Here is a 25718-nt window from a genome sequence, read left to right on the forward strand (position 1 = left end):
GTGTATTGCGCGTAAAATAATCACATTCATACAGTCTATGATCACAACAACAACAACGTTTGCTAGATGTCTACATTGTCATCTGAGGAGATTACGAAGATTAAGCGACTATTTTAACTCTAAAACATGAAATATATATATACATATAATTTATTTATTTTTGTTTTATTTATTCTGTGTTTATTTCTGTATTATATTTAGGCTAGATCCTGAATGGTTTGGAATGGGGATTGTTTGTGTTTCTTATGTAAACATCTGCTGGGGGATGGTGTAGCAGTTCACTAGTACCTCGACCTCAGCCTCTTTCTGTGTTGTGGTGGATGGGACATTTGTGTTTTTGTGTTTTTGCTTTGTTGTGATTGCCTGGATCAGGTTACTGGTTAGGTTTGGGAGATTAGGTGTCAGCGCAATGAATGGAGAACAGCATTTTCTCACACTCCATTTTGTCTTGCTTATTGCCAGGAGAGTTGCTTGAGAACAGCCCTGACCTCCTGTAGGTCTCCACTTTCGTTCCCAGCGATCTTTTGGTTAGAGTAAACTGTTACTTTTAAACTAAATTTAAAGTTGGAAAGCCCCCTGGACTTGTGACACCTTTTGCGGCTGAGGTTCCTGTGCTTCTTTCTTGTATTGTACATGTTTCAAAGAATAAGAGGAACAGTAGCTTCGTTTGTATTCTTGTGGTTTTGTAAAACACGGAAATTCACCCATAAACCCAATACTTTGTCATTTATATGTGATTGTGATGTCATTGCTTCAGGTCATTTTCTTCAATAAGATTCTGTTCCAGGAGTCTTTCTTCCAGGTTTGTCATAGGGCCTGAGTTTTTAAGCAGATGGTCCACGAGGGGGTCCATAGATAATTCATACAAAAAACTTTATTTGTAAAAATCCATATTATAATTTAGTGCTGTCAAACTATTAATCTCATCCAAAATAAAAGTTTTTGTTAATGTGAAATATTTTATACACACACATGCAGTATATATTCTGAAAATATTTACATGTGTATATTTATATAATTTATAATATATAAATATATTTAATATAAAATATAAATATTCTAAACATTATATTGGCATATTTCTTAAATATATATATACATGTGTCTTTATTTATATATACCTAATAAATATACACAATGCACATACATATTATGTGAACAAAAACTTTTATTTTGGATGCGATTAATTGTTTGACTATAATAATTATATATTATAGTATAATATATTATATTATGTTATATTGTATTATTTTATATTATAAAATCCACATCTCAAAATGGTTTAGTAATTATCTGTTCAATATTATAGGTTATTATATTATAGAAAGAGTAATATGTCTAAATGGGTTAATAATCTGTTAAGTATTACAGAATTATATTTGTTAGTGTCATTATTAAGTGAGAAAATCAATTTTATTTTATTTCATTTTATTGGGGGTCCCTGGGTGGGTTGAGGGCCTGGACAGAATGTCTCACTGTCTGTAAAGATTAGGTTTGTAGGTTTGTCCCATACTTTTAGTGTCTCTCTCTTTCTCATAATATATATGCCAAGACCTCAGCTTGACATTTCATAAGATAAACATCTCAACAGACCTTAGATCAGCAGTGAGGGTAATGTACAGGTTTTGGTCACATCCTTGGGGGAGACAAGTGTGACATGAACTTAATTTGTTTTTCAGAGGTTTACATCGAGCACTATCCAAATGAATTTGGCCTGTGCAGCAGAAACGGGGCTCACTCAGTAGGGTTTTGGTTTTCTGATTTGTTGAGTAGAAGTGCGAGTATTATATTGTCTCCTTGACCAGTCTTCATGTAGTGTTCAAATTCCTTGTGCTTAACACATTGAAGCAGGGCTTTTTTTTAGCAAGGAAAAATGGTTGGAAAGTTTTAACATTTTACTGTTTTAATATGGACTGTACAGGGTTCATCACATTTCTCCCCAAAAAATATCTGGAAGAATGAGAGGAAAAAGCTTGAGCAGGCCAGTGTGACGTTCAGTAAGAGCTATTGTTTCCCATTCAAACTTACAGTCCACTATATCTGGCAGGGTTCGTGTGCATTCCTCAGGTCCTACGTTGCTGCTCGGCGCCTGGGGACCTATTAGGTAGAGCTCAGTAGCTGAAAGGGGGAGACGGTCAGATGGGGAGACGGTGTATGTCTGGCGCTCCGCTCCGGTCTAGTCGACTATGCTGACATATGCTAGATCCATTGAAAGGACACGAGATCCCAGACATCCCCCTCATTCTTCCTGTACTACAGTAGGCTGCTGTTTAAACTCATAAAATGGAGTCGGGGTGTAAACTCTACCTGTTGACTTTGTAGTCAAAGAGCCATTTAGATCAGTTTGTAAACCACTCTTATTGGCTTTAGGGTTTAAATTATATTAAGCCTGTAGGTTTAAGTGGGCTTTTAAGGGGTTTATGTTGGATGTCTCCCAGAGTCTGGTCTCAGGCATGGGAGCAGACGCTCGGAGCTGTGCATGGGCGAAAAACATTTTTGCATTGTTTGTGTTTAGAAATGCAGCTAAGAATTTTTTGCTCACATGAACTCCCACTGCCCTCAGAGCGGACGGAGAACCAGCCAAATAAGGCTGTAAATGTGTGTGGCCCTCTTAAACATGCCATAGCTGTCCCCTGGTGAAGCCTAATATTTGACCACATCAGTATGATCATATTTGCTTTATTACTACATTTTCCTGGTCTTATTGTGAACAATCTATCAGAGTAATATATGATAATATACCTAATAATTAAATATTAATATTATTGGAATAAATAATATTGTTTCACTCAGAAAAAGTACATTTTCCATCATATCACAGAAATAAAAAATGGCGCCAATTCAATGTTTATATTTGAGTTTATATTAGTATTTCTGGCTGTGTTACAAGTCATAAACTGGAGACCACTTTTCCACATGAAAAAGCATACATTGGTTGCTTTTCTTTTGCTTTTCTCTGTGTGTTGTCTTCCTGTCTGACCTGTGCTCTCCGTCACGTGTGATGTTTTGCTAGGAGGGCTGTGCGTGACTGGGGTATGTTCTCTGTCTCTTGAGCTCTTCACTTCTCATTCATTTTTTGCAATCTGATACCCGACAACAAATCAAGCTACTGTTCTCTAAAGACACATCTTTCTTCCCCCTTTTGCCTGTCCCGCTTTCTCTTCAGCCAAACATCACCATTTCTATAGTTAATTTTTCCAACTCCCCCTGAAAAGTGTATGCACAGTCTTTGCTCACTTTCATTGTAAGTAATAGACATGGTTCATCGCATCATGTGTATTTCCGTTTCCCACGCTTCTGTTCCTCTTTTTTTTTTCTTTAATTTTGTCTAATTAGAAAAGAGTTATGCAAAAAATACATTTGCCAGAAACTAAAATACACTACATTTGAGTCATTTTTTTTACTTTAGTATTAAATGATATAGTCACCGATAACCACAGTCCATTGTTCAACATAATCATTTGCCAAACAGCTCAACATGCCAGAAAAAGGGAATGGTTCTTTGTTGTGTCAGCACAGTCACTCTTTCACAAACTATACTGGGATCAAACAGAAGCTCTTTTTGTCTCTGTGGTGGGTAGCGTCACTCTTATTTTGGAAGTAAAGAGCTTTCGGGAGTTGATTTTATGTTTATTTTCAGACATTGAAAAATTCAAGTATCCTCGTTTCAGATGTAGGACGTGGGCCTCTTTTTAAAGTTGTCATGCAAGTAAAACATGACTGGACTTTTGTGGTAAAGGTCTAATGAGATTTGTAAAATTAGATTAGGAATCGCCAGTTAGTTAAACCTTTCGCTGTACTGAAGTAGCCAGCAAGGTCTTTTGGAGAAGGTAGTACATCCACTTCATTTTGTTTTGTTTTTGTTCTATTGCATTCATATTTTTGGACATGATCACCTTATATTGTATAATGTTTGCAGACGTTTCACGCTGCATGCGTGGGACCCTTTTTGCCAAAATGAGATCCAGGAATAGACACTGTGCTTTGATCCAATAGGACCATGTGCCATCTTAGTGGTTAGGACTGAAGTTTGTGTTTTGTTATTTCGGACTGCTGTTTTTGTGGCCTGGAGTGGACAGGCTAGTTTTTCTCCATAAATATCAAAATCTTCATAGTGTTTTCTTTGATCGTACTTCAGTGGGGTTCGCATTGACAGTTCCCCCTTTGATTTAAAAACATTCTTGTACTCAAGTTTCAGTTGATTGTGGTGGTGTTGCTCCCAGAGGTTTGGCTAATAATATCTGTTCAGTAAGCTCTCGGGCCCTAAGAAACCCCCCCAGGGTAAATACTGCACAGCTGAATCAGAAAAGTGAATCTTAAACTTATTTGCTTAGACGCTCATTTTTGAGACAGATAACAAAGAAGCCTTAATCTCAGAGAGCTACTGTTGATCAGATAAAGACTCATCTGAGCTCTTTGCAACCAGTGTTATCAGTGATGTGGCACCAGACCCTGGATCGTCATGTGAAAGGAGGCCTGGAACCTCACTGTGCTCTAAGTGCCCTAATTACATATCAGACCAACAAATGGTCACTAGGCAGTGCCGGCAACAGACATATGGCCAGATGCAACCTCTGACTCCTATTTTGAAGCTTCCCAGAAGACAGTTTTACTGCTCACAGGTTTCTCTTTCATAGCTCAGGAAACTGAAGCTCTTTAAAGTATTAACTTCATGGCAGATGTTTCTCCTAAAATTGCGTATGAGAAATTAAAATAAACAAATTAGGCCAGTGTTGACATACAATATAGGTGTTGACCGATACTGTTTTTTTCAAGGCTGACACCAATTATTATAAATCAAAATAAACATTATTTTTGAACCAATATATTTGTCTGATGTAAAAATATGAATAAATATCAAAATTAAGCAAAACAAGTGCTCTGATCAAATCTTTCTGTAAATGCATTTAATTAATTTTATTGGTGAATCATCTTTTACATTTACCCATACCAATTGTATGGTACTAATAATCGATTGACCCTTAATGCAGTAGAATAGTGCTCTAAAATTAATGTGAAAATCTGACAATCATATTATAAAAAAGAGATTATTTCTTTATATTTGTCGTTGTCATAAAAATGCGTTATAGCTTATATTTCCTCAGAGACTGGATGCTTTCTTACTGGCTCAGAATGGATGTTGGTATTTTTGTAGACATTACGCTCCTTTCTTCTTCAAAAACAATGGATGAGGGTTGTTGTGTGAAATGTTCGGAAGCAGTGAGCTCATCACAAAAGAGTTGCCGTTTACGTCATTTATTAAATTCTGCATGCTAACAAGTGTAGGAGGCACCCATTCCATCTTTGACATTTGACTTGTAGAGAGTATAGAGAGGAAAAGTGAGAACTTCAACTGTGCCCAAAGCAAAAATCTATAAGCTCAGTCAAAAAGAAGGGAATAGAGGGAAAACAGGGTGACACAGAAGATGAAATAAGATAATTTATAGCCAAATTCATTACTGTTATAAACAGGACACATTCCTTCTGAAACTGCGGACATCTGGAATGCACAATGTCGGTCACAACTGGGGGAAAAAAAACATTGGAAGGGGGATTGTGGGAGGGAATGGTAATGCTCGAGATCTTCACAGACAGAGCCAAATAACATTCTCCAGGGCCTCTTTTTACACATTGTCATTTCTGCTTAAAAGCTGTTAGCTTTTCAGACATTACAAACCCTAATTTCATCATAATTGGGATGTCTTCCAGTCGAATGTGGTTTCAAACAAAACAAATTTACTACATGGTCAGTTGAGTCTGTCTGCTGTTGTATTAAATGCTGGAAGCTGAACTGTCTGGATTTATTAACTAAAACCTTTTTTATACATCAGTTGTGGACATTTATTCTAAATTAACTCTTCTAAGACTTTTGTCTATGATGAGATTCATTGTCATCTGGTCATCTGGAGTGTTTCAAAACTGTTGTTTTGTGAAAGAATTGGCTCAGCTGTTTAGAAAACAAAATTCACTTATGACTTGATTCTTTTCATTAATCACACAGGCTATACAATATTTTAAGGTATGCTTGTTACAATGCAGTTATACATTTAAGCACTAAGTAATATTAATTAACTACATGTATTTACTATAGGGTTAGAGTTTGGCTTAGTGTTACTTGCATGCATTTACGCATAATTAACTACATGTAACGTGTGTAACAGTGACACCTTAAAATAAAGTGTTGCTGTTTGAATTAGTCTGATGAATCCTTCACTGAATGCAGCAAAACTAAGAAAAACTACAATAATACATATTTCACCAACCTTTCCCAGACACTGAATATGATTGATGTTTGATTTAATGTAGTGGAATAACATAATCGCTTTACCATGGAAATAAAATAAAATGCATTCCTTCACCACATACAATGTTCACTTTCCATAAATCATGGAGTAAATACCAGTGGAAAAAAAAATTGTTTATGATGACTTGGTCGTGTAATTTCACTGAAATGATACGTTGTCTTGGCAGTAGGCAGAGAAGCCGTTGAGAAGGCGATACCTCTAGTTTGGAGTGCAAAGACAGACAGGGTGATAGACAGATGCTCGGATGGGTGTAGATATGGGTGCGAATGGTATCTTCAGAACAAACACCTCTTCTGTCTTCAAAGAGAAACCCACTGAGAGGTCTGTGTCATACTGGTGGGATCTGCTGCTCGCTATCAGGACTCATAGCACAGCGTCTCAGGTTAATAAAGAGACATACAGTGTTTGCTGGAGCCAGTTGTCCGATCACACCCCACACCTGACTCAGTGTGTGTTCCACTATTAAAGAGATTTAGAAGACAAATTGCACACCTATCTGTTTGTAGTGCAAACATGACCTGATATCAGAGAGTAGTCTTGTTACAATGCAGTGCCCTGTCTGTTATAAGAAGGCAGGGAGAACAATGGTTTATATATCATTTGAACAATAGCAGTATTATTATCATCACCCTGGTTTATATGGGAAACCATGAGAATCTCACATTTACACTATCATTGAAAATGAGTTTTTTAATTCAATTTAATTTAAAGAAATTAATATTTTTATTTATTAAAGTGATAATAAAGGCATTGTGACTGGCAATGTGACAAACTATTTCTAAAATAGCTCTGTTGAACTTTCTGTTCATTTCTGTTCATCTAATCATGTGACACTGACAATTGGAGTAATGCCTCTGGAAAATCCAGCTTTGCCATCACGTGAATAAATTACATTTTAAGATATATATTAAAACTAAACATTTTAAATTGCAATAAAATATTTAACATTTTACTGTAGTAAAAAAGTCTGACCACAAAACTACTGAACAACAGTATATATGGGACTTTTATATGATAAGTCTGTTTTTGTGGAGCTTGTCCAGGATATTTGATAGCCCAAGTTAACAAGCTTCAAGTGGCAGAGTTACATTTCGATGTCTGTGTTTCAGGAAAGATGCTTGAAAGATGCTGACTTCAACAAACTTTCAGGACTCTCACGCACGTTGTGTGCAATGCACATAATCACATGTCTGTGTTTCGTAATTGTGTATTTCCGTAAACTTTAACACGTAAGTCATACTTCAGCTAATTCAGTTTGCTTTTTTAGCAACACCCCAGTAAACAAATACACACTGCAAAGCACTCAACCAGTACCTTAGCAACTGCCTAGCAGCAACACACCAGCAAACACCCTCAATTGTGGCTGTGAGTTTTGCAACGGAAAAAGTTTCCTTAAAAAAAAGGAAAATGTAAAAAAGAAATCATATTAATCACATAAAATTGAAATCGTATTCAGACTGAAGTCAGTACAGGATGTGAGGTCAGACAAGAAACCTTTGTGACCCAAAGAAAATGAGCACAGAGATCTCTGCAAGGTCGTTGCCAAGGTTACGTAGAGGAATACATGACTTCCTGTGTGTTCTGATGCGAACGTGCGCTCTTGTTTTTCAGAACTCTATGAACCTGCCCCCGGATAAAGCACGACTCCTCCGGCAGTACGATAATGAGAAGAAGTGGGACCTCATCTGTGACCAGGTACAGCCTCCACAATCACCCATTATTGTGTCACAACCTACAAAAAAAACAGAGCTGAGAATGACATTATTATAAAACATACACAAACATATCACAAACACAAACATATCACGCTTCTGGGAAGCTTTCTAATAGTTGTTTGGATCACTTTTTTGATAATTGTATAGTGATTTTATCCTCAGTCCCCATTCATTTAAATTGCATTAAAATAGCATCCTGTCTTCATAATTTCTCCTTCTGACTTTGCATGATTTCTAAAACTATTTATAAATGTCTAGTTGTGTATCTTGACAAATCTATACTGCTGAAAAAGAGAGTTCACAATTACGACAAAAAATTGTTTAAGAATAATATCAGTTTCTTGTTTTTTTTAAACAACAGCATGACATGATTAAGCACATGTGTATGCGTTAGTTAAACCAGAACATTAATCTTTTGGTGGAGATGTTTTTTTGCCTGTGTATAACTGTCTCCCCCTCTTTTCTGCCTTAGGAGCGTTTCCAAGTGAAGAATCCTCCACATACATACATCCAGAAACTACGTGGATATTTAGACCCAAGAGTCACACGCAAGGTCAGTATGATTCTGAGGATTGCGTAACCAGTATCTGTTTCTTACCTACATGACTTTACAGCAGTTAAAGAGGTTGTATTAGAAATAAAAGCCTGTTTAATTACAAAATTAGGTTTGTTTATGAATCTTTATTTTTTTAGTAGAACTATGATTTTTATATATATATATATATATATATATATATATATATATATATATATATATATATATATATATATATATATATATATATTGATATAAATATACATTTGAAAGTTGAAGTGTTTTGGATTGGAAGTGTATATGCAAAAAAAAAAATATTCAGGATCATTTAATTTACTATAATCTGATCAATTGGTTTTCCTGTGAAAGACATTGGTGCTGACTTCTTTTGGTTAAACTTCACCAAAAGTTTAACCAGAAGTGTTGCTTTACCCAACACTAGTTAGTGTTTATTGAAATGTTTAAACTGTTCTAGTGAAATTTTCTCCAAACATGCTGATAATCATCAGTTTGTTTCTGTGTGCAGAAATTTCGCAGAAGGGTCCAGGAATCCACCAAAGTCCTGCGGGAGCTGGAGATATCGCTGCGAACCAATCACATAGGGTGACTAATTCCCGTCTTCTTTCATTTAATCCTTGTTTTACATCTCCTCGTCTTGCGCTAATCTCAAACACCCCTCCCAGTTACCACTGCATTGAGGTTATGAGGCTCCTGTGTACAGTGCAGGGAACAATAGCACTGCTAGTGGTATGGACGGGAAGCTGTGGTATTGTTTGGCTTTCCCCTCTAAAGAATCACTCTTTCTTTGTTCTTCCTGTTGTAGAAAGCTAGATGTAGTGTTTGCTCGTGCACAAATCCCTGCTGTTGGGCTGTTCTGCTAGTTTCCCTCTGCTTATAATGCCGTCAGTAGAACCTCGGCAGCGTCCAGATGGTTTTTATTCATCTCGTCCCTCACACACCACCCCCTTAGCAGCTTCAAGCAACTCAGGAAGCTGAGTTGTGTATGCTGGAGAGCCAGGAAGCCTGTAGCATCCAACAATGTAGTGTGTGAAAGGACACATATACACACACATGCACACACACACACACACACACACAATGGATTATAACTCACATTGCTGAACACAGACAAAAACACTGACACACAGTTGTGTAACACAATGAAGCACTGACAACTGGGAACATCTTTTCACTGTTTATATTCGGTTTTCAAGGGCACACACACTTTCTGAATACAAAAAACAACTTGTTGTGGAACCATGAAACCGTTTACACACATCCGCATTAGAGAATAGCATGCTTGTTGCATGCACTAAGTATGGTACATTCTTACCAATCGGATGAACGCTCAAGCAGTGAAGAGTAACTAATAACTTCACCACATTTTTCAATAGTTAGAAAAAGTTTTTTTTTTTTTTTTTTCAGGTGTTTGAAAATTACAAAATGTGTTCTTTTGAATATCACTTTGTATTGTGTATGAAAATTTACATTTGAGTGAATTAAGTATTCAGATATGCTCATATATAGCATGGGAAAAATACAAAAAAATTGACCGTGTAAAATAACAATTCATAATAATGCATTATCATTTCGAGTCTCCTCATAGAAGCAATTAATTTGAGGTTTTTGATTCTCCACAAAAAACAATTAATTTAAGGTATTATTTTATCAAAATCTATAGTTGCATGCTGCTATTTGTTGTAAATATTTTATAAATTAAGTTGCATTGTAGTTTTGTTAGCTGCTTATTGTATTTTGTTAGTTGTTGAACCTATCTATTTAATTTAAGATACATTGTTAAGTGCTAATTGAGATCATATAAATGTAGTAATAATAATAAGAAGAAATAGTTTTTAATAATTACATTTTATTATTGACATTTCTTATTTTAACATTTTATGACGAGAAATTTTATATTTAAAATTATTTATTTAAATGATAAATTAAGTTGTTTTTTTTTTGAGTTGCGAGTTACATTTTTTGTTATGAGTAGGTTAGCTAACTACTACTTCAAAAGATTAAAAGGCTGTATTCAGTTTAAATTACTATAAATTATGAGTAGCCTAGCAAACTGCAAGTTCAAAGTAGCTTCCTGATACACACTGACACACACACACACACACACGCATTTAGTTATACGAGCAAAATCTGAGAAAACACTGACAAAATATGATTCTGAATGACTTCCTTTGTCTTCTGCGTGAGCCATAAATAACCAATACACTCCTCTCTCCTGCATTATTAAGAGCCAGGGGTAATGTGTTTCTCATTAAGAACAAAAGAAAAAGAATAGGCAGGCTATTTTCACTTTTTTGGGGGGCTGGATAAAATGGAACAGAGGACTGTTTATTGCATGTGTCCGATCCCTGGCCTCTTTCCGATGTGCTACTTCTTGCTTTGCCAAGACAATCTGAAATAGCATCTGGCCGGACAGGAAAAGAGTCTAAAGGGGAGAAGGGAGGGGGAGGTGGCAGACAGGAAGCTGATGATGGAGTGAGCCCCCTCCACCTTTTCAGTCTGAAAAGTCTGTTTCTTGCTCAGTTCCACATTTTGTCTGTTTTTCTTCTGCTCGTTTGGGTAGCTTTTTGTTTTTATGCATCCAAAGCCATTTAACAATAGGGATAGATTTCAACTAATCATTACGGCTTGTGTTCGAGAGGTAAAAAAAGAATGGAAATGAGAGCCATGCAGAAAAATGAAGAATGCATGTATATATAAGTGAATGTTTGCACAGGGGAGGCAGTCTAAACACTCCCACTGTCAGAGATTTAACCTCCTCTCTCAGGCTATGGTCTCCACGTTCTTTTGCTCTGCATGGTGGGAATTCCTTTTGCTTTGAGTTTCCCCTTCAGAAATCTGGAGCTAAATGAAGGAAATCTAAAACCAGCCTCTATTCTGGACTTTCCGTCTCGGTCTTGCCAAGACAGTCAACTCAGAGCAGCCTTGATTCTGAAAATGTCTTGGGATTTTAAAGTCAGCATGAAACAACATTCGCTACTTGCATCATAGGATCTTTTATTTAATGTACAATAGGAACAATAAAAAGGGCAGAACTTTATTTTTTCTCTCAGAAATTAATTGTATCTTTAAAGTAATTGTTTCACTTTCACAACAACACACAGGGTCTCCTGAACGTGGTCTCGCAGCAACAACAGTTCCATCTTCTTTCTTTCAGTTCAGTTATTTGAGCAAAATAACAGTAAAATCAGTGATCTGTGTTTCTTTTCAGTTTAAAAGTTTTTTTTTTTTTTTTTGTTACGTTTTAGAATGTAGTATTCTTGTGATAGCAAAAGTGGATTTTTAGCAGCCATCACTCCAGTTTTCATGTCACATGGTCCATCAGAAGTCATTGAAGATATGCTGCTTGAGAAGGTTTTTTGTTGGTACCCTTAATATTAAAAAGTTTAAAGAACAGTATTTATTTAAAATAGAAATCTTTTGTAACATTATAAGTATCATTACTGCCACATTTGATCAATTTAATGCAACCTTGATGCATAAAAGTATTCATTTCTTTAAAAAAATCTTTGTGTGTTTTTAATATCAGGAGGAAGTTAATAGGATGCTTTCATTTCATCATCTCCTTTACTGTGGCAGGTGGGTTCGTGAGTTCCTCAACGATGAAAACAGAGGCCTGGACATCCTGGTGGAGTACCTCTCCTTCGCTCAGTGTGCCGTCATGTGAGTGACACAGCCTAAAAACACCCACTTCACAAAACACCAATCTGTGTACCGACTTTAGGACATTTCAAAGATCATGTAACCAGGCTTCTGCTGGAGACAAAGGCTGCTATGAATTCAGTGTTGTTTTATGATTATGACCATGCTGAATGCCTCATTGTAGGCTGCATTTTGTTTTGTGCTTTGTTATGCCGTGCTATAATTTGCTTGGACGGTCCTGTGCTGCTCTCTGCATAATCCTGGACCCCCTGTAACTGAGCTCTGTTGCTAACCTTCCCAATCCTTACCCCCTGCCCTCCTTATGTGCGGTTCCCTGTCTGTGCGGCTCAGGTTGGATTTTGATGGGCTGGAGAATGGTGACGACTTTTTGCTGGATAAGGCTAAGTCCTGGAGCAGGTCCATTGAGGATCTGCACCAGAACGGCTGTAATACGCTGGTGCGCTCTGCGCGGCAATCCGTCCTCCGGTATGTACTGGCCTGCTTGTGCTTGCTGCGCTCTGCCTTGCTTTAAAATGATGTTTGCTTATATGATAACTTGCATTGGTTTGGTTCAGGCTGCTTATTAAGTCACAATTTAAAAGTTTTAAATATTTAATGCACTGTTCGACTGATCAATATATATCAATATATATATACATGCAGATTTACATGATTATTCATCCATTATTGTTTAGAAGAATGTTAAAAGGCTTTGTTGCATTGAATTTCATGTTTGTGAAATATAAGTTTGCACAAATGCAAACCTTTTTATGTTGATAAAAAAAAAAAAAAAAAAAAAAATATATATATATATATATATATTCTAAAGGTTAAATAAAGTTTCCCAATTAAAAGGAAAAGTCATTTTTTCTGATTATTATTTTGTAATTCAGGCTTTATAGGGTTATGTCCTTTTTTAATTGTAACATTTTGTGACATGAACTAAAAATAAATAAATAAAACTAAACCCATAAATAAATATTATATATATATATAAATATATAAATAAAACTAAACCCATAAATATATATATATATATATATAATATATATATTTTATAAATATTTTTTTATATAATGTATAACCTAAATACATATTTTAGTTTTTTACAGTAAAATTGTTATATACAGAATAAATATTTGGTCATCATTTCATCAGATTATGTCAAAATTAAGATTAGATTAGTCCAATATCAGCATTTTATTACATGCATTTAATGTGTTTTAAACACTATCTACTCATGCTAGGTTCATTTTGTTTTAGATAATAGATCATTCAAGTAATTAGACTAGTTTTGGAAAGTGTGAAATATTGTTTTAGAATTTCTCAGTTAGATTCCCCTCTTGCTTCACAGATTATAATACATGTGTTTTTGCAGTGACAGGAACATTGCTTTGCACCGAAACTAGGAGTCACATGCGTGCATTATTTTGCCCACTAAGCCAAAGCCACACTTCCTGAGTGTAGATAACACACAAATAAAACCCTTTTTATATTGTGCATACGAGTTATCGCTTGTGCACATTTATGTCAAATCAAGCACAGCTGTTGTTCACTACTAACTTTTTCCTTCTATTTCAGTTATGGCTCAACTGCCAACAGCAAAACCATCAAGAACTCCAGATTAGTGAGTCAAAAGGATGACGTGCATGTGTGCATCATGTGCCTCAGAGCAATCATGAACTATCAGGTACAGGATGCACAGACCTGATTGGTCGCAAAAACCTCAGGGACATCTGACCTGATTGCACATAGAAAGGAAGCAGCAAATAACAACTATTTTTACTGTAGCATTATTAAGTAACCTGTTATTCTCCAGAATGTTTCACAGTCTGTCCAGTTTATAAACAGCAGCACAAGTCTCTACAGAATCACCATTGATATTTTTTTAATACTTACACCACATTGCTTTTTCTTTTCTCACCCTAGTATGGCTTTAACCTCGTCATGTCTCATGCGCATGCGGTCAACGAGATCGCCCTAAGTTTGAACAATAAGAACCCAAGGTAAGAATCATAGTTCTGTGTTTTAAATTAAAAATGAAAATTAAAAAGTTGGGCCATTCACTCACCTTCATTTCTTGCCAAACCTGTGTGCATTTCTTTCTTTTGCCAAACACAAAAGAAGATATTTTAAAGAATGTCGGGTTCCATAGACTTCCATAGCATAGTATTTTTGGTTCCTACTATGGAAGTCAATGGTACTCGAAACTGGTTACCAACATTCTTCAAAATATCTTCTTTTGTGTTTTGCATAACAAAGAAAAAAACATATTTGTACTCACTGACTTTTTTTTTGTTACTATATAAGTCATTGGGCCCCAAAACTTTTTTGTTCCACAGAAGAAGTAAATGACATGATTGGGAGTAAATTATGGCAGAATTCAATCATTCAAAATTCTCTGGGTGTACTGTCCCTCTAAGGGTCATTCATAGATAATGTGTTTTTTCATTTAAAAATGAGAGACATTCGGCATAGAGAATTTTTTTTTTTTACTATTTTTAAATTGAATGTCTTATTTGTAGAATGTGTGAAATGCTGTAAAACACATAATATTAAAGTGCACCAGTCACACTCTGTAGAGAGTGAAAACAGAAAAAAGTTTGGAAAAGCAGCACAGTATAATGCAAAAGTGTTTCGTGTGAACAGTCTCTAAATATGTAGCTACCTGATTAACCCGATTAATGTAGTACTTTCAGTGACCTGTAGTTTTGGTGGCGCTGTGAAGTTGGGGATTAGAGTTGTGCTTTTGTTTGGTAAGAATGAATTCTTTCAAGCGGATTAGTGTCAGTCTGACTAAGTGTATTTGTAGTAGAAGCTTAGATCAGTTTGGACTAAAACATGGAAAACCCCCCAGCTTTTCTAAAAAGGATCATTCCTAGAGCTCAATGAATCATGCGCCAATGTATCACTCAGTCACGACATTTAACTGTGCTGTGAAGGCGTTTTCTTGGATTGTGTCATTCCAAAACATCACCATAAAATTACCCAGCATCAGAAGTGACCCCAATGAGAGGTTCAAGATGAAAGTGCGCTATCACGTTTCTGATTTTGAAAATTGTATAACAATGGACACAAAGCTGCTGTTCTCCCTGAAGGATAGATCTAAGCAGGTGTGGGTGGGTAATGATCTGTCAAGTTGGTAATGTTACCCGTCTTATTGTACGAGTCCTGCTCTGCCACTCTGGTCCAGTTGAATGCTCACAGAGGCTTTTGTTCTGCCTGTAGAACAAAGGCACTGGTCCTGGAGCTGCTGGCTGCTGTGTGTTTGGTGCGAGGAGGCCATGAAATCATCCTCTCAGCGTTTGATAACTTCAAAGAGGTAGATCCTGTGATTTTTACACCTGCGTGTGTCTTACAAAAGCCATAGATCTTGTATTATGTTTAAAAAAGTTGTTTTGTTTCAGTTCGTGCACATATACAGCCAATTAACTGCCCATTTTCTCCCTTCCCATGTGCATGTGTGGGAAAACACCACATCTTAAGTCAGTCGTTTCATTAGATCCATGTCTCTGATAAGGATCAGTGTTTTTTTGGGGGGGGGATTGCCTGCAGACTCAACTGTTCACTCAACCTCGTAGTTTTGTTTGCCTAGTCATTTAAATACCGGAAACAGGCCAATTATCCTCTAACTGTCTAATTCTATCCTGAGAAACTAAGAGAGCTAATCAACACAGCAGTCACAAAAATGCTATGAGAAAGACTGAAATAAAACACTGCCTGGCAGAACTAGTCTTCAAAGAGTCTGTGGTTGAGCTAACTTTGAATTTTAACCAGTAAATTAAATGTTCCAATGTTCCAGCATTACGAACAAGAAGCTGATTTGAAAAGTGTCTCATTCTGCCGTAGTGATTTGCGAAGGCATAATATAGTTCTTTTGTTATTTCAATCCTTTTCTTTTTCCATAAAGTCTACAATAAAGTCTGTCTTTCTCCTGTGTCGACTGTGATCTGAATTATCCATCAGTCTCAGCTTCACTGAATGCCGTAACCTCATACTCTGCTGATTATAGAACAAGAACTAATCTGAAGGGTTACTGTGTTTTTATGACTGGCTAAATAAAAAATATGTGCAGGTGTGTAAGGAGAAGCACCGATTTGAGAAGCTGATGGAGTATTTTCGAAGTGAAGATGGCAACATCGACTTCATGGTAGGTGCATTATAACGCATCAGTATATTGTGTGAGGCATGGATGTGTTTGACTTTGTGGTTTTTGTCTCAGGTTGCTTGTATGCAGTTCATCAACATTGTGGTCCATTCAGTAGAGGACATGAACTTCCGTGTACATCTGCAGTATGAGTTCACTAAGCTGGGGCTTGATGACTTCCTGGAGGTATCCAGTCAATGTTCAAACTGATCTAAAATCATTCAGTGTTTAAATAGCCAAGTATAAAGGCAAGTTTGTTAAGCGGATGCATTTTTGTAATTGAAATACTATTGGATGATTCAGCCTATACAGACACTGGAGATATTGTTAAACTCGCATGTAACCCACATGATAAAACGTTAAAAAATCCCCTCTGTTTCCTTCCAGAAATCCAAGCACACAGAGAGTGATAAGTTGTCGGTTCAGATCCAGGCTTACCTGGATAATGTGTTTGATGTCGGAGGTCTGTTGGAGGATGCTGAAACTAAGAATGTGGCCCTGGAGAAAGTGGAGGAGCTGGAAGAGCATTTGTCTCATGTAAGAACAATTGTATACTCCCTTTCATTATAGCAATGTTATTCTTAAACCCCATACACTTAGCATACATCAGCTACAATCTGAAGTTTCTGAACAAAAAAATGAGGCATGAGTGGATTATGTTATGATAAATAAAAAATAAATGAATGAATTAATACATTTATTTATGGATAATTTTGCACATTATTCAACGCAGAGCATATAAAAAACTTTTGAAAGGTCTATAAGTGCTTTGGAAATTACCGAGCACCACTATTTTTTCATTTTTAAAAACTCCCATAAATATGTACATTTAAAATTTAGGATCAGTACAGTATTTTTATATTTATAGTATATGTTGCTCACTAAGGCTGTAATATATAATTAAAAATGTAATCTATTTATGTAATGCTGATTTTTCAACAGTCATTAATATTTTTGTGGAAGTTCAAAGAACAGCGTTTAATTAAAATGTAAATATTTTGCAACATTAGAAATGTATTTACGCTTACCTTTGATCAATTTATTGCACCTTTGCTATGATTTCATCATCGGCTATTATATAGGTCATTATTTTTTGTTGCAACAATGACGTTACAAATGTTTGCTTATATCACCACACTTACATTTTGATTTAATTTATGCATGATTCCAATTTTATTCATATCCTGATTATGTCAGATCTCTTTATCAGTTTGTTATGTTGACACTTTGAATATCTTAATGACTTCACCCTGATCAGAGTTCAGCGTTCAGAGAGATCAGGGTTATTCCCTAGTATTCACTCACAAACATATAGCCTCATGCATAGCTTAATCATTCACTTTCAGTGTAGAGAGATCTTGAAACATATACATAAACATATTTAGAATTTGACTTGCAGACTGTTTGGGCTTGTAAGGGTTTAGTTCAACAGATAAAGCTCGTAAATCTAAGTATGCAGAATGCAGGCAGTGTAAAAACAAACCTCGGATTGTTCCTCTGATCTTGACTCAGTAGTGGGCCTTTCTGCTGGGCTGAGCTATGCTCATGGCAAAGGTCTTGAAATGAACAGAGAATCACACAACAACTCTGTATCTCAGGCTGGGGGAGGAAGATAGAATTCCCCAAATATTCCACTATGTGTGTAATCTTCACTGCTTCAAAAGTGAAAGTGATGCTAACTCATCTGCTGTGTCATACTGCTGGGAATGTTATTATTGATCTATAAGAGAGTGAGAGAGATAGAATGAAGCTTAAAAGGGTATGGGAGAGATGTTTATAGGATTAATGCTCTGAACTGGCTCTCTATCTTCACTCATTTTCTTTTTGCAGCCTCTCAAGCTGTCATGTTTTCTCTCATGCGAATCCTCTTTTTATTGTAGGTGACAGAAAAGCTTCTAGATGTTGAAAATGAGACCATGATGAAGGTAGCAGACCTGGAGAAACTGCTGTTACACAAAGACAAGGAACTGGCGACCATAAAGGTAGGCTTCAGTAACTCTGAATCACTTATATCTTCTTCACCCATGAGCTTGACTTGCAAATCTCCTATAATGATTTGTTTGTGTAATAGGAATGATGGTCATGTGTACAATGAAAATGTTTCATTCGGAATGACTGATTATTAATTCTTTGTGGCTTTGCATAGTCTGTTTATTATATGTCAAAATGTCTAATAATAGAGTAAGATACCATGTTTTTTTGATCATTTACTATGGTATTCTATGAAGTAACATAATAGAAATTACTGTTAAATAATTAAGCTAATTATTCAGTACAATTGACATTTTTCCCAGACTGTGATATTATTAGTATGGTGAATCTAGCAATTTTTTAAAAAAGGTTTCAAAAATGTATGTACAATTTTAAAAGTACACTGCCTTGGTATCAGTTTACAAAACAACAACAAAAAAAAAAACGTTTAACGCTTCTTTGTGAGTGTTTCAAATAGCTAAAGATGTGAGCAAATTTGATGTATTTTTCTCTAGTGAACAAAATAATCTCAATATTTCTATCATAATAGTGTCATAAAAACACTATTATGAATTGTTTATATTGTGACAAAAATCATAAATATCAAAATTATATCTTTAACAGTTTTCATTCACCTCTATAGAAATTTACCCAACTATGATAACATGCTTTCAAGACCCAAGGAAATGTAAAAAGAGTCCATGGTATAAATCAAAATAGAGTATTTACATGTGTTGTGTAGCTTTATTATTGCTAGGCTGAGAGAAAAGTACAATAAATATTTTAAACTCCCTTTGTATCCTTGACTGACCATACTCATGGTTATTCAGGAGACGTATGAGTCCACAAACACGCAAGTGCACACACTGCGACGGATGATCCAGGAGAAGGACGCTGCCTTCCAGAGGCACAATAACATTGAGAAGCAATTACTGGAGCTGGAGCAGCAGGGCACCATCCGTTTACGCAAGCAGCCTGATGGGGATATTGCTATTGAGGCTCTGGGTGGAGGAGGACTGGCTGGTGGAGCAGCAACTGGAGCACCTCTGGGAGACCTGGGCTTACTTACTGCAAGCTTGAGTGGGACTGGAGGTCTAGGTGCCTCTACACCTGCTCCTATTGAAGTTGTTGCTCCCCCTCCACCGCCACCACCACCTCCACCTGCCCCACCACTCCCTTCAGAAGGTAAGACTGAGAAAAGCCAGGAAAATCAATTGTGTATTGTGCTATTAGTTACTGTTGCTTGACCGGGAGATCTGAGATTCTCTGAACTCATTTCATTTCAAGGACAAGGAAAAGTTTAGATTTGGCATCAGTGCAAGCCCACTGTCAATGGAAAACAGATATGTAAGGGTTCCCTCGAAGCTCAATATTATGGAGAGCTGTTGTAGTGTATCATAATCAGAAAAACAAGACTCAGCTGAGCACACGTAGTTTCAGAGATTTAAATGTACAAGTCTTTGCAAGCGTAGCAGGAAAAGGAAAAGCTAAGGGTGTTTCCTTTAGCTAAGGAGAGGTTTCTGCTGAGGAAGCAGCTGGACTGGGACTGCCTAAATATCTATTTAGCCCTTGTGACTATTTGGGAACAGATTTGGGAGTAAAGCTGAAAATGCATGCATACTATTATATTGCATTTCTCTTATTTTCTATAGTCGAGTGTATTCCTATTCCTCCTCCCCCTCCTCCACCTCTGCCTGGACCATCACCATCAGTCATCCTTAGTGTCGGCTTATCAGGTAATTCTAAATTACAAATAATAACAGGAAACAGTGTTATCTTAGCTCTGATTTGTTTAAATCAAGTCACAGTGACAAATCACTCTCAGGATCTTGTCAAATGCAATTACATTAGTCTGACCATAAAGTTTATTCCTTATTGTTTATTTATCTTATAGCCATACGCATCAAGAAACCCATAAAAACCAAGTTCCGTCTTCCTGTCTTCAACTGGACTGCACTGAAACCCAACCAGATCAATGGCACCGTCTTCAACGAAATCGACGATGAGCGTGTGCTTGAGGTGATATTGAGTTTGACTCAGATTTAAAAATTATTTTAACCATGTGCTCCATGAAACTCTCCACCCATGCCATGTGCTCTTGATTGATCGTGTAGGAGTTGGATCTTGAGAAGTTTGAGGAGCTGTTCAAGACGAAAGCCCAGGGTCCTGTGGTGGATGTGTCATGCTCAAAGAGCAAGGTTTCCCACAAAGTCATCAACAAAGTGCAGCTACTTGATGCCAATCGCTCAAAGAACTTAGCCATCACTCTGCGCAAGGCCAACAAGACCACAGAAGAGATTTGCAAAGCCATTCAGACGTACGCACATCTGCAAGTGTCTTAATCTTCTCAAAAATCTCCTCTGAGATTAATATGATGCAATGTCCATGTTGCAGGTTTGATCTCAAAGCCCTGCCGGTGGACTTTGTGGAATGCCTGATGCGGTTTCTGCCCACGGAGGCTGAGAGTAAACTACTGCGTCAGTACGAGCGTGAGAGGAGACCTCTGGACCAACTAGCTGAGGAAGACCGTTTTATGCTCCTCTTCAGCAAGATCGAGCGGCTCACTCAAAGAATGAGCATCATCACGTTTGTGGGCAACTTCAATGATAATGTCAACATGCTGACCCCGGTGAGCAACTGTGATTGTCAACAAATAGGAAGTTGGGAAATTTTGTGGGTTTTTAAAATAGATTTTTGTTGAAGAATGACCATCCACAATGATTTGTAAAAAAATTTGTTTGTTGTTCCTGGAACAACATTCTTATTCACATTTTGGGGTTAAATTGAGGCATAGAGCTATCAACCTATCATTTCCCTCTGATTTTAGGGGTTGTTATGCTTGGGGTTAAGTATAGGGTTAGTTTGTTCAATGGAAATTTTATTTCTGGAACAACAAAGATGTTGATTTAGGAACGTGTTCTTGGCAATATGATCAAATAAAGATTTGACATCTGTTCATTTAAATCCACAGCAACTCAATGCTATCATCGCTGCATCAGCATCAGTGAAGTCTTCTCCAAAGTTAAAGAAGATCCTTGAAGTAAATGTGTTATTGTTTTGCATATTATATAAGCATTCATCTCAAATTGGTCTGCAGTTATGCTTAACTATCCTTCTTTTTTCTTCACAGATCATTCTGGCTGTGGGCAACTACATGAACAGTAGTAAAAGAGGCTCGGTGTATGGTTTCAAACTTCAGAGTCTGGATCTGGTGAGCTGGAGTGTAGAAATGGCTTCAGCAATGTCATATTTGAATAAAAGTGTTGTTCTTATGCTGATGTTGTTCTCTCTAAGCTGCTAGATACTAAGTCTACTGACCGGAAGATGACACTGCTGCACTACATTGCTCTGGTCGTCAAAGAGAAATATCCTGAACTGGCTTCCTTCTACAATGAACTGCACTTTGTGGATAAGGCTGCAGCAGGTCTGTTTTCTTTTTTTGGATTTACCTTCATTTGTGCTCTCATTGCATTAACTTGAAATTATTCTTTACAGTCTCCCTGGAGAATGTGTTGTTGGATGTCAAGGAGCTGGGTAAGGGCATGGATCTGGTCAGGAGAGAATGCAGTCTGCATGACCACGCTGTACTCAAGGGCTTCCTTCAGACCAGCGATACACAGCTGGACAAACTACAGAAAGATGCCAAGACTGCCGAGGTGTCCTTTCTCTCTTTTACAAAACACTTTCTGGATACAAAACCAGATTATCTGAATCTCAAATTGAATCCATTTATAGGAGGCCTTCAGCAATGTGGTGCTTTACTTTGGGGAGAGTCCTAAGACCACGCCGCCCTCTGTGTTCTTCCCAGTGTTTGTACGGTTCATCAAAGCCTACAAGGTACTGCAATCTATTAAATGATTCACTCAATGGTTGTAGGCACTGCACTAAAGAATCGCGAATCTTCGTAATATGACAAGACAAAAACACATTTGTACCTTTGTGTGCTCATCGGGAAGAGATTTTTATTTTCTAAGCCTCGAGGGGAAAGGTGAACTCGACCTGATTTCAAGTCATTGAGGACAGGAAGGAGCCGGCCAATGTGATCTGCTGTCTGGCATGTTTAGTAAACATGATGCGATGAAAGATCTTGCCTGCTAGCCAATTGATTGTGGGTTCACAGTTTCTGTGTGTTTATATCCATTGGCCATCCTTGTTTTAATGTCTTCCCTGTTGGAGCATCAGCGTCAGAGCGCTGGGGTGGAGTAGCAGACGTTAGCAGAGGGTGAATAACAGGAAGGGGCAGCTGGGCTGAGATTTAAGGGCAGCTGCTGTGTTTAGACTGGGCTTTGCCTTCATCGCCTTTAACCCGGACACACACTCATACACACACCTCTTCCTCACATTGTTCTTCTGGTGGATTTATGAGTCTAGATGAGGAACCACAAAAGCTCCAAGATCACTATGCATTCATGTGTGTCCATATTCATATCCCTTCTCAGAGGTTGCTGTGATTGTTTAGACGTGAGGTCGTAGCCTGTGTTTTGTGCAGTGTCAGGACCCGGATCAGATTCACCTCTCTGACAGAACTGTGTTGTTTTCTGCAGGAGGCTGTGGAGGAAAACGAACAGAGGAAAAAGCAAGAGGAAGCCATGAGAGAAAAACTACTAGCACAGGAGGCCAAACAGCATGACCCCAAGGTGAAATCTAAGAGCAAAGCATTTTTTTTGTAAATTTATTTTAAATATCCAACTAGAAGTATTTATAGTATTTTTAAATCAAAAACATAATTCTATTTTAGTAGATTTGTTCTTGTATCCATTAAATATTTAAAACAATTCCAGATGATATTGAGTGGCAAACATGTATTTTGTTTTTTTCCTTGAAGGTCCAGGCTCAAAAGAAGCGCCAGCAGCAGCAGGAACTGATCGCAGAGCTCCGCCGCAGACAGGCCAAGGACCACCGGCCTGTATATGAGGGCAAAGATGGCACCATTGAAGACATTATCACAGGTGGGCCAGGCAGGACTACAATACCCATCAGCCAGGGTTCCACAATCACTGTGGTGGTCCACAGCTCTCCACATCAGCAGTGTACTCTCTGTTATGTTAAACGTCGGCCCTTACAGCTCAATCACCACACTTTACAAGTGCATATCAGTTAAAACCAGTGGTTTAGAACTTGAATCAACCCTCAGGGATGTTCAGAGTCAATTAGATGGCATACTAACTGATTCTTTGTCCAAAGTAAGTAAATTGTACAGGATAGTTTTTATAGAGATTGCAGAAATCGTTATAACAAAAGTCCATCTTTCATATTATGTTCTCGATTTAGTTTATATATAGTTTTTATATTTATTATAAATTAATAACCACTGAATCTTTTTTCTGTCAAACACTTAATACTTTTGAGATTTTTTGATTTTGCAATAAAAATGCACATAGATATTTTTTTTTACATTTGACTAAACAACGTCCCAGCCTTATAAAGCAATATAAAAAGAATAATCACTTATCTTCTGTTACCCCAGTCACAAAGTAAACAAGATTTAATGTCTATTAATGCTTAAGGTTATGCTTGAACATGATTGTTTGACATGTACTTTAATGTTTTAATCTTAAAGTTTACCCGCATATCCTGTATTCTGGTTAATTATTAATTAATTAACAGTGTAGTTTTTCCTTAGAAAATATGACATACAAAGTACCGTTCAAAAGTTTATGATCTGTAAGATTTTATTGATGTTTTTGAAAGAGATCTCATCGAAGTTGCATTGATTTTCTTAAAAAAAAAATACAGTGAAAACAGTAATATTGTCAAATATTACTGTGATATTGTCAAATATTACTGTTTCAAAATTATATTTATTCCTGTCATGTAATTTTCAGCAGTTATTACATCAGTCTACAGTCTTCAGAAATCATTTTTGAACGATAGCGTACCCATGTGAGGAAGATTTTCCGTCGCTGTTAAGCAGGATTGAAAACATCTTGGACAAAAATGCCAGGAAGTTGCTACGGTCAAAACAAGTGGTTTCTCTTTTAGGAACACATGCTCCTTCTTAACCTCAGATATAACGTTCTGTCTCTGACCTCCCTCCCTCCCTTCCTCAGTGCTGAAGAGTGTGCCCTTCACAGCCCGCACGGCCAAACGGGGCTCTCGCTTCTTCTGCGATACCAACCTCTTCGATGAGTCCATCTGCTAGCCCCCCAAAACCCCTCAAAAAAACTGCCCCTAATGCCGCAGGTTGTCCCGTTCTCTTACCAGTTGCAAAGTGCATGCATACAACCACTCGCATGCCCCATTCTGTCACTTGGTTACCCAGCATCCTTTACTAACCTACACACAATGGAATAGTGGGAAGCACAAGCTGTGGCTGTTCACAGATATGAAACAGGGACCGGCCAAATCTTTTTCAAGGGAATTATGACAAATGGACCAAAAAAACATATATATATCTGTATATAGTATAATGTTATATAATGTTATATAATATAATACAATACATATATGCTTTTCTGATTAATAATGATTTTTGTAATGGGTCTTTCCGTTTGTCATACTGTCCAGAGAGATTTGGCCTGTGTAACAGTCCGTATTATGTTTCACTTGGTTTGTCACCTGCTAACTCTAATCTTCTCTCCCATAACTCTTTGTTCTACCTTTCCAGCAGAAAAGGGGATTATAATCTGAGTAAATTTGAGCACATAATAATTGGAGGGTAAGAAAGGCATCATGGAGCTTCATGACGCTTTGCTCCTGTCTGCCTTTTTACCGTCGGCTCAGTTGCTTTAGCAGTGCTATATTTTGCACATTGCTACAATGCTGAAGCTTATGTGGCCAAATGCAGTCATACTGAATATTGCTTGTTTTGCGTTGTTAAATATATATTTTATGAAACTTGTCATTGTGTCAAAAATATAAGATACAGAATGAAAAAATTTGACATTTTTTATTTCACGATATAGACTTTGTTCGTCACAATTTGGAAAAAAAAATTTTAATGGTGAAATATAAGCTTGAGATTTTCTTCATTAAGTTGACATCCCTCAGTTTACAATACTGTTTTTTACTATATTATGTACTATTTATACCTTAACATATATTATAGGCCTGTAAACTATAACATTTTGTATTCTTATTAATTTATTGCGATTAATCGCATCCAAAATGGAAGATTTTATTTACATAATATATCTGTGTGTATTGCATACATTTATTATGTATGTATAAATACACACATATACAGTATATATTTTGAAAATATTGACATGTATTTACATGTATATATTTATATTCCTATAAATATTTTATATATGAACATATTTAAGAAATTAGCTTTACATATTTCTCTTAAATTTATACATGCTCGAGTATGTACTTATATATGCACAATAAATATACACAGTACATACACATATATATTTGGATACAGTTAATAGCCATTA

The 25718-nt window shown here is 36.7% G+C and overlaps 1 protein-coding gene across 5 annotated transcripts in view; it reads left to right on the forward strand.

The window, feature by feature from the left end:
- Positions 1-25718, forward strand: part of fmnl3 (formin-like 3) — a 37369-nt gene that overhangs the window by 8702 nt on the left and 2949 nt on the right. The window contains exons 2-26 of one of the 5 annotated variants that reach the window (XM_043224627.1): positions 7917-8000; positions 8493-8573; positions 9082-9158; positions 12153-12236; positions 12567-12701; positions 13797-13905; positions 14145-14221; positions 15444-15537; positions 16291-16365; positions 16438-16548; positions 16750-16899; positions 18243-18344; positions 19164-19518; positions 19986-20069; positions 20228-20352; positions 20448-20650; positions 20728-20962; positions 21305-21373; positions 21464-21544; positions 21628-21757; positions 21829-21989; positions 22069-22170; positions 22878-22970; positions 23159-23282; positions 24941-24991. In XM_043224627.1, coding sequence (XP_043080562.1) covers positions 7917-8000; positions 8493-8573; positions 9082-9158; positions 12153-12236; positions 12567-12701; positions 13797-13905; positions 14145-14221; positions 15444-15537; positions 16291-16365; positions 16438-16548; positions 16750-16899; positions 18243-18344; positions 19164-19518; positions 19986-20069; positions 20228-20352; positions 20448-20650; positions 20728-20962; positions 21305-21373; positions 21464-21544; positions 21628-21757; positions 21829-21989; positions 22069-22170; positions 22878-22970; positions 23159-23282; positions 24941-24963 — 2964 coding nt within the window. In that variant the 3' untranslated portion in view covers positions 24964-24991. Of the gene's footprint in view, positions 1-7916; positions 8001-8492; positions 8574-9081; positions 9159-12152; positions 12237-12566; positions 12702-13796; positions 13906-14144; positions 14222-15443; positions 15538-16290; positions 16366-16437; positions 16549-16749; positions 16900-18242; positions 18345-19163; positions 19519-19985; positions 20070-20227; positions 20353-20447; positions 20651-20727; positions 20963-21304; positions 21374-21463; positions 21545-21627; positions 21758-21828; positions 21990-22068; positions 22171-22877; positions 22971-23158; positions 23283-24383; positions 24517-24940; positions 24992-25718 lie in introns of all 5 variants that reach the window. The other 4 variants (XM_043224629.1, XM_043224625.1, XM_043224626.1 and 1 more) reach the window with 4 other exon arrangements.

Source organism: Puntigrus tetrazona, chromosome 23, assembly GCF_018831695.1.
Source record: "Puntigrus tetrazona isolate hp1 chromosome 23, ASM1883169v1, whole genome shotgun sequence".
Classification (NCBI taxonomy): Eukaryota; Metazoa; Chordata; class Actinopteri; order Cypriniformes; family Cyprinidae; genus Puntigrus; species Puntigrus tetrazona.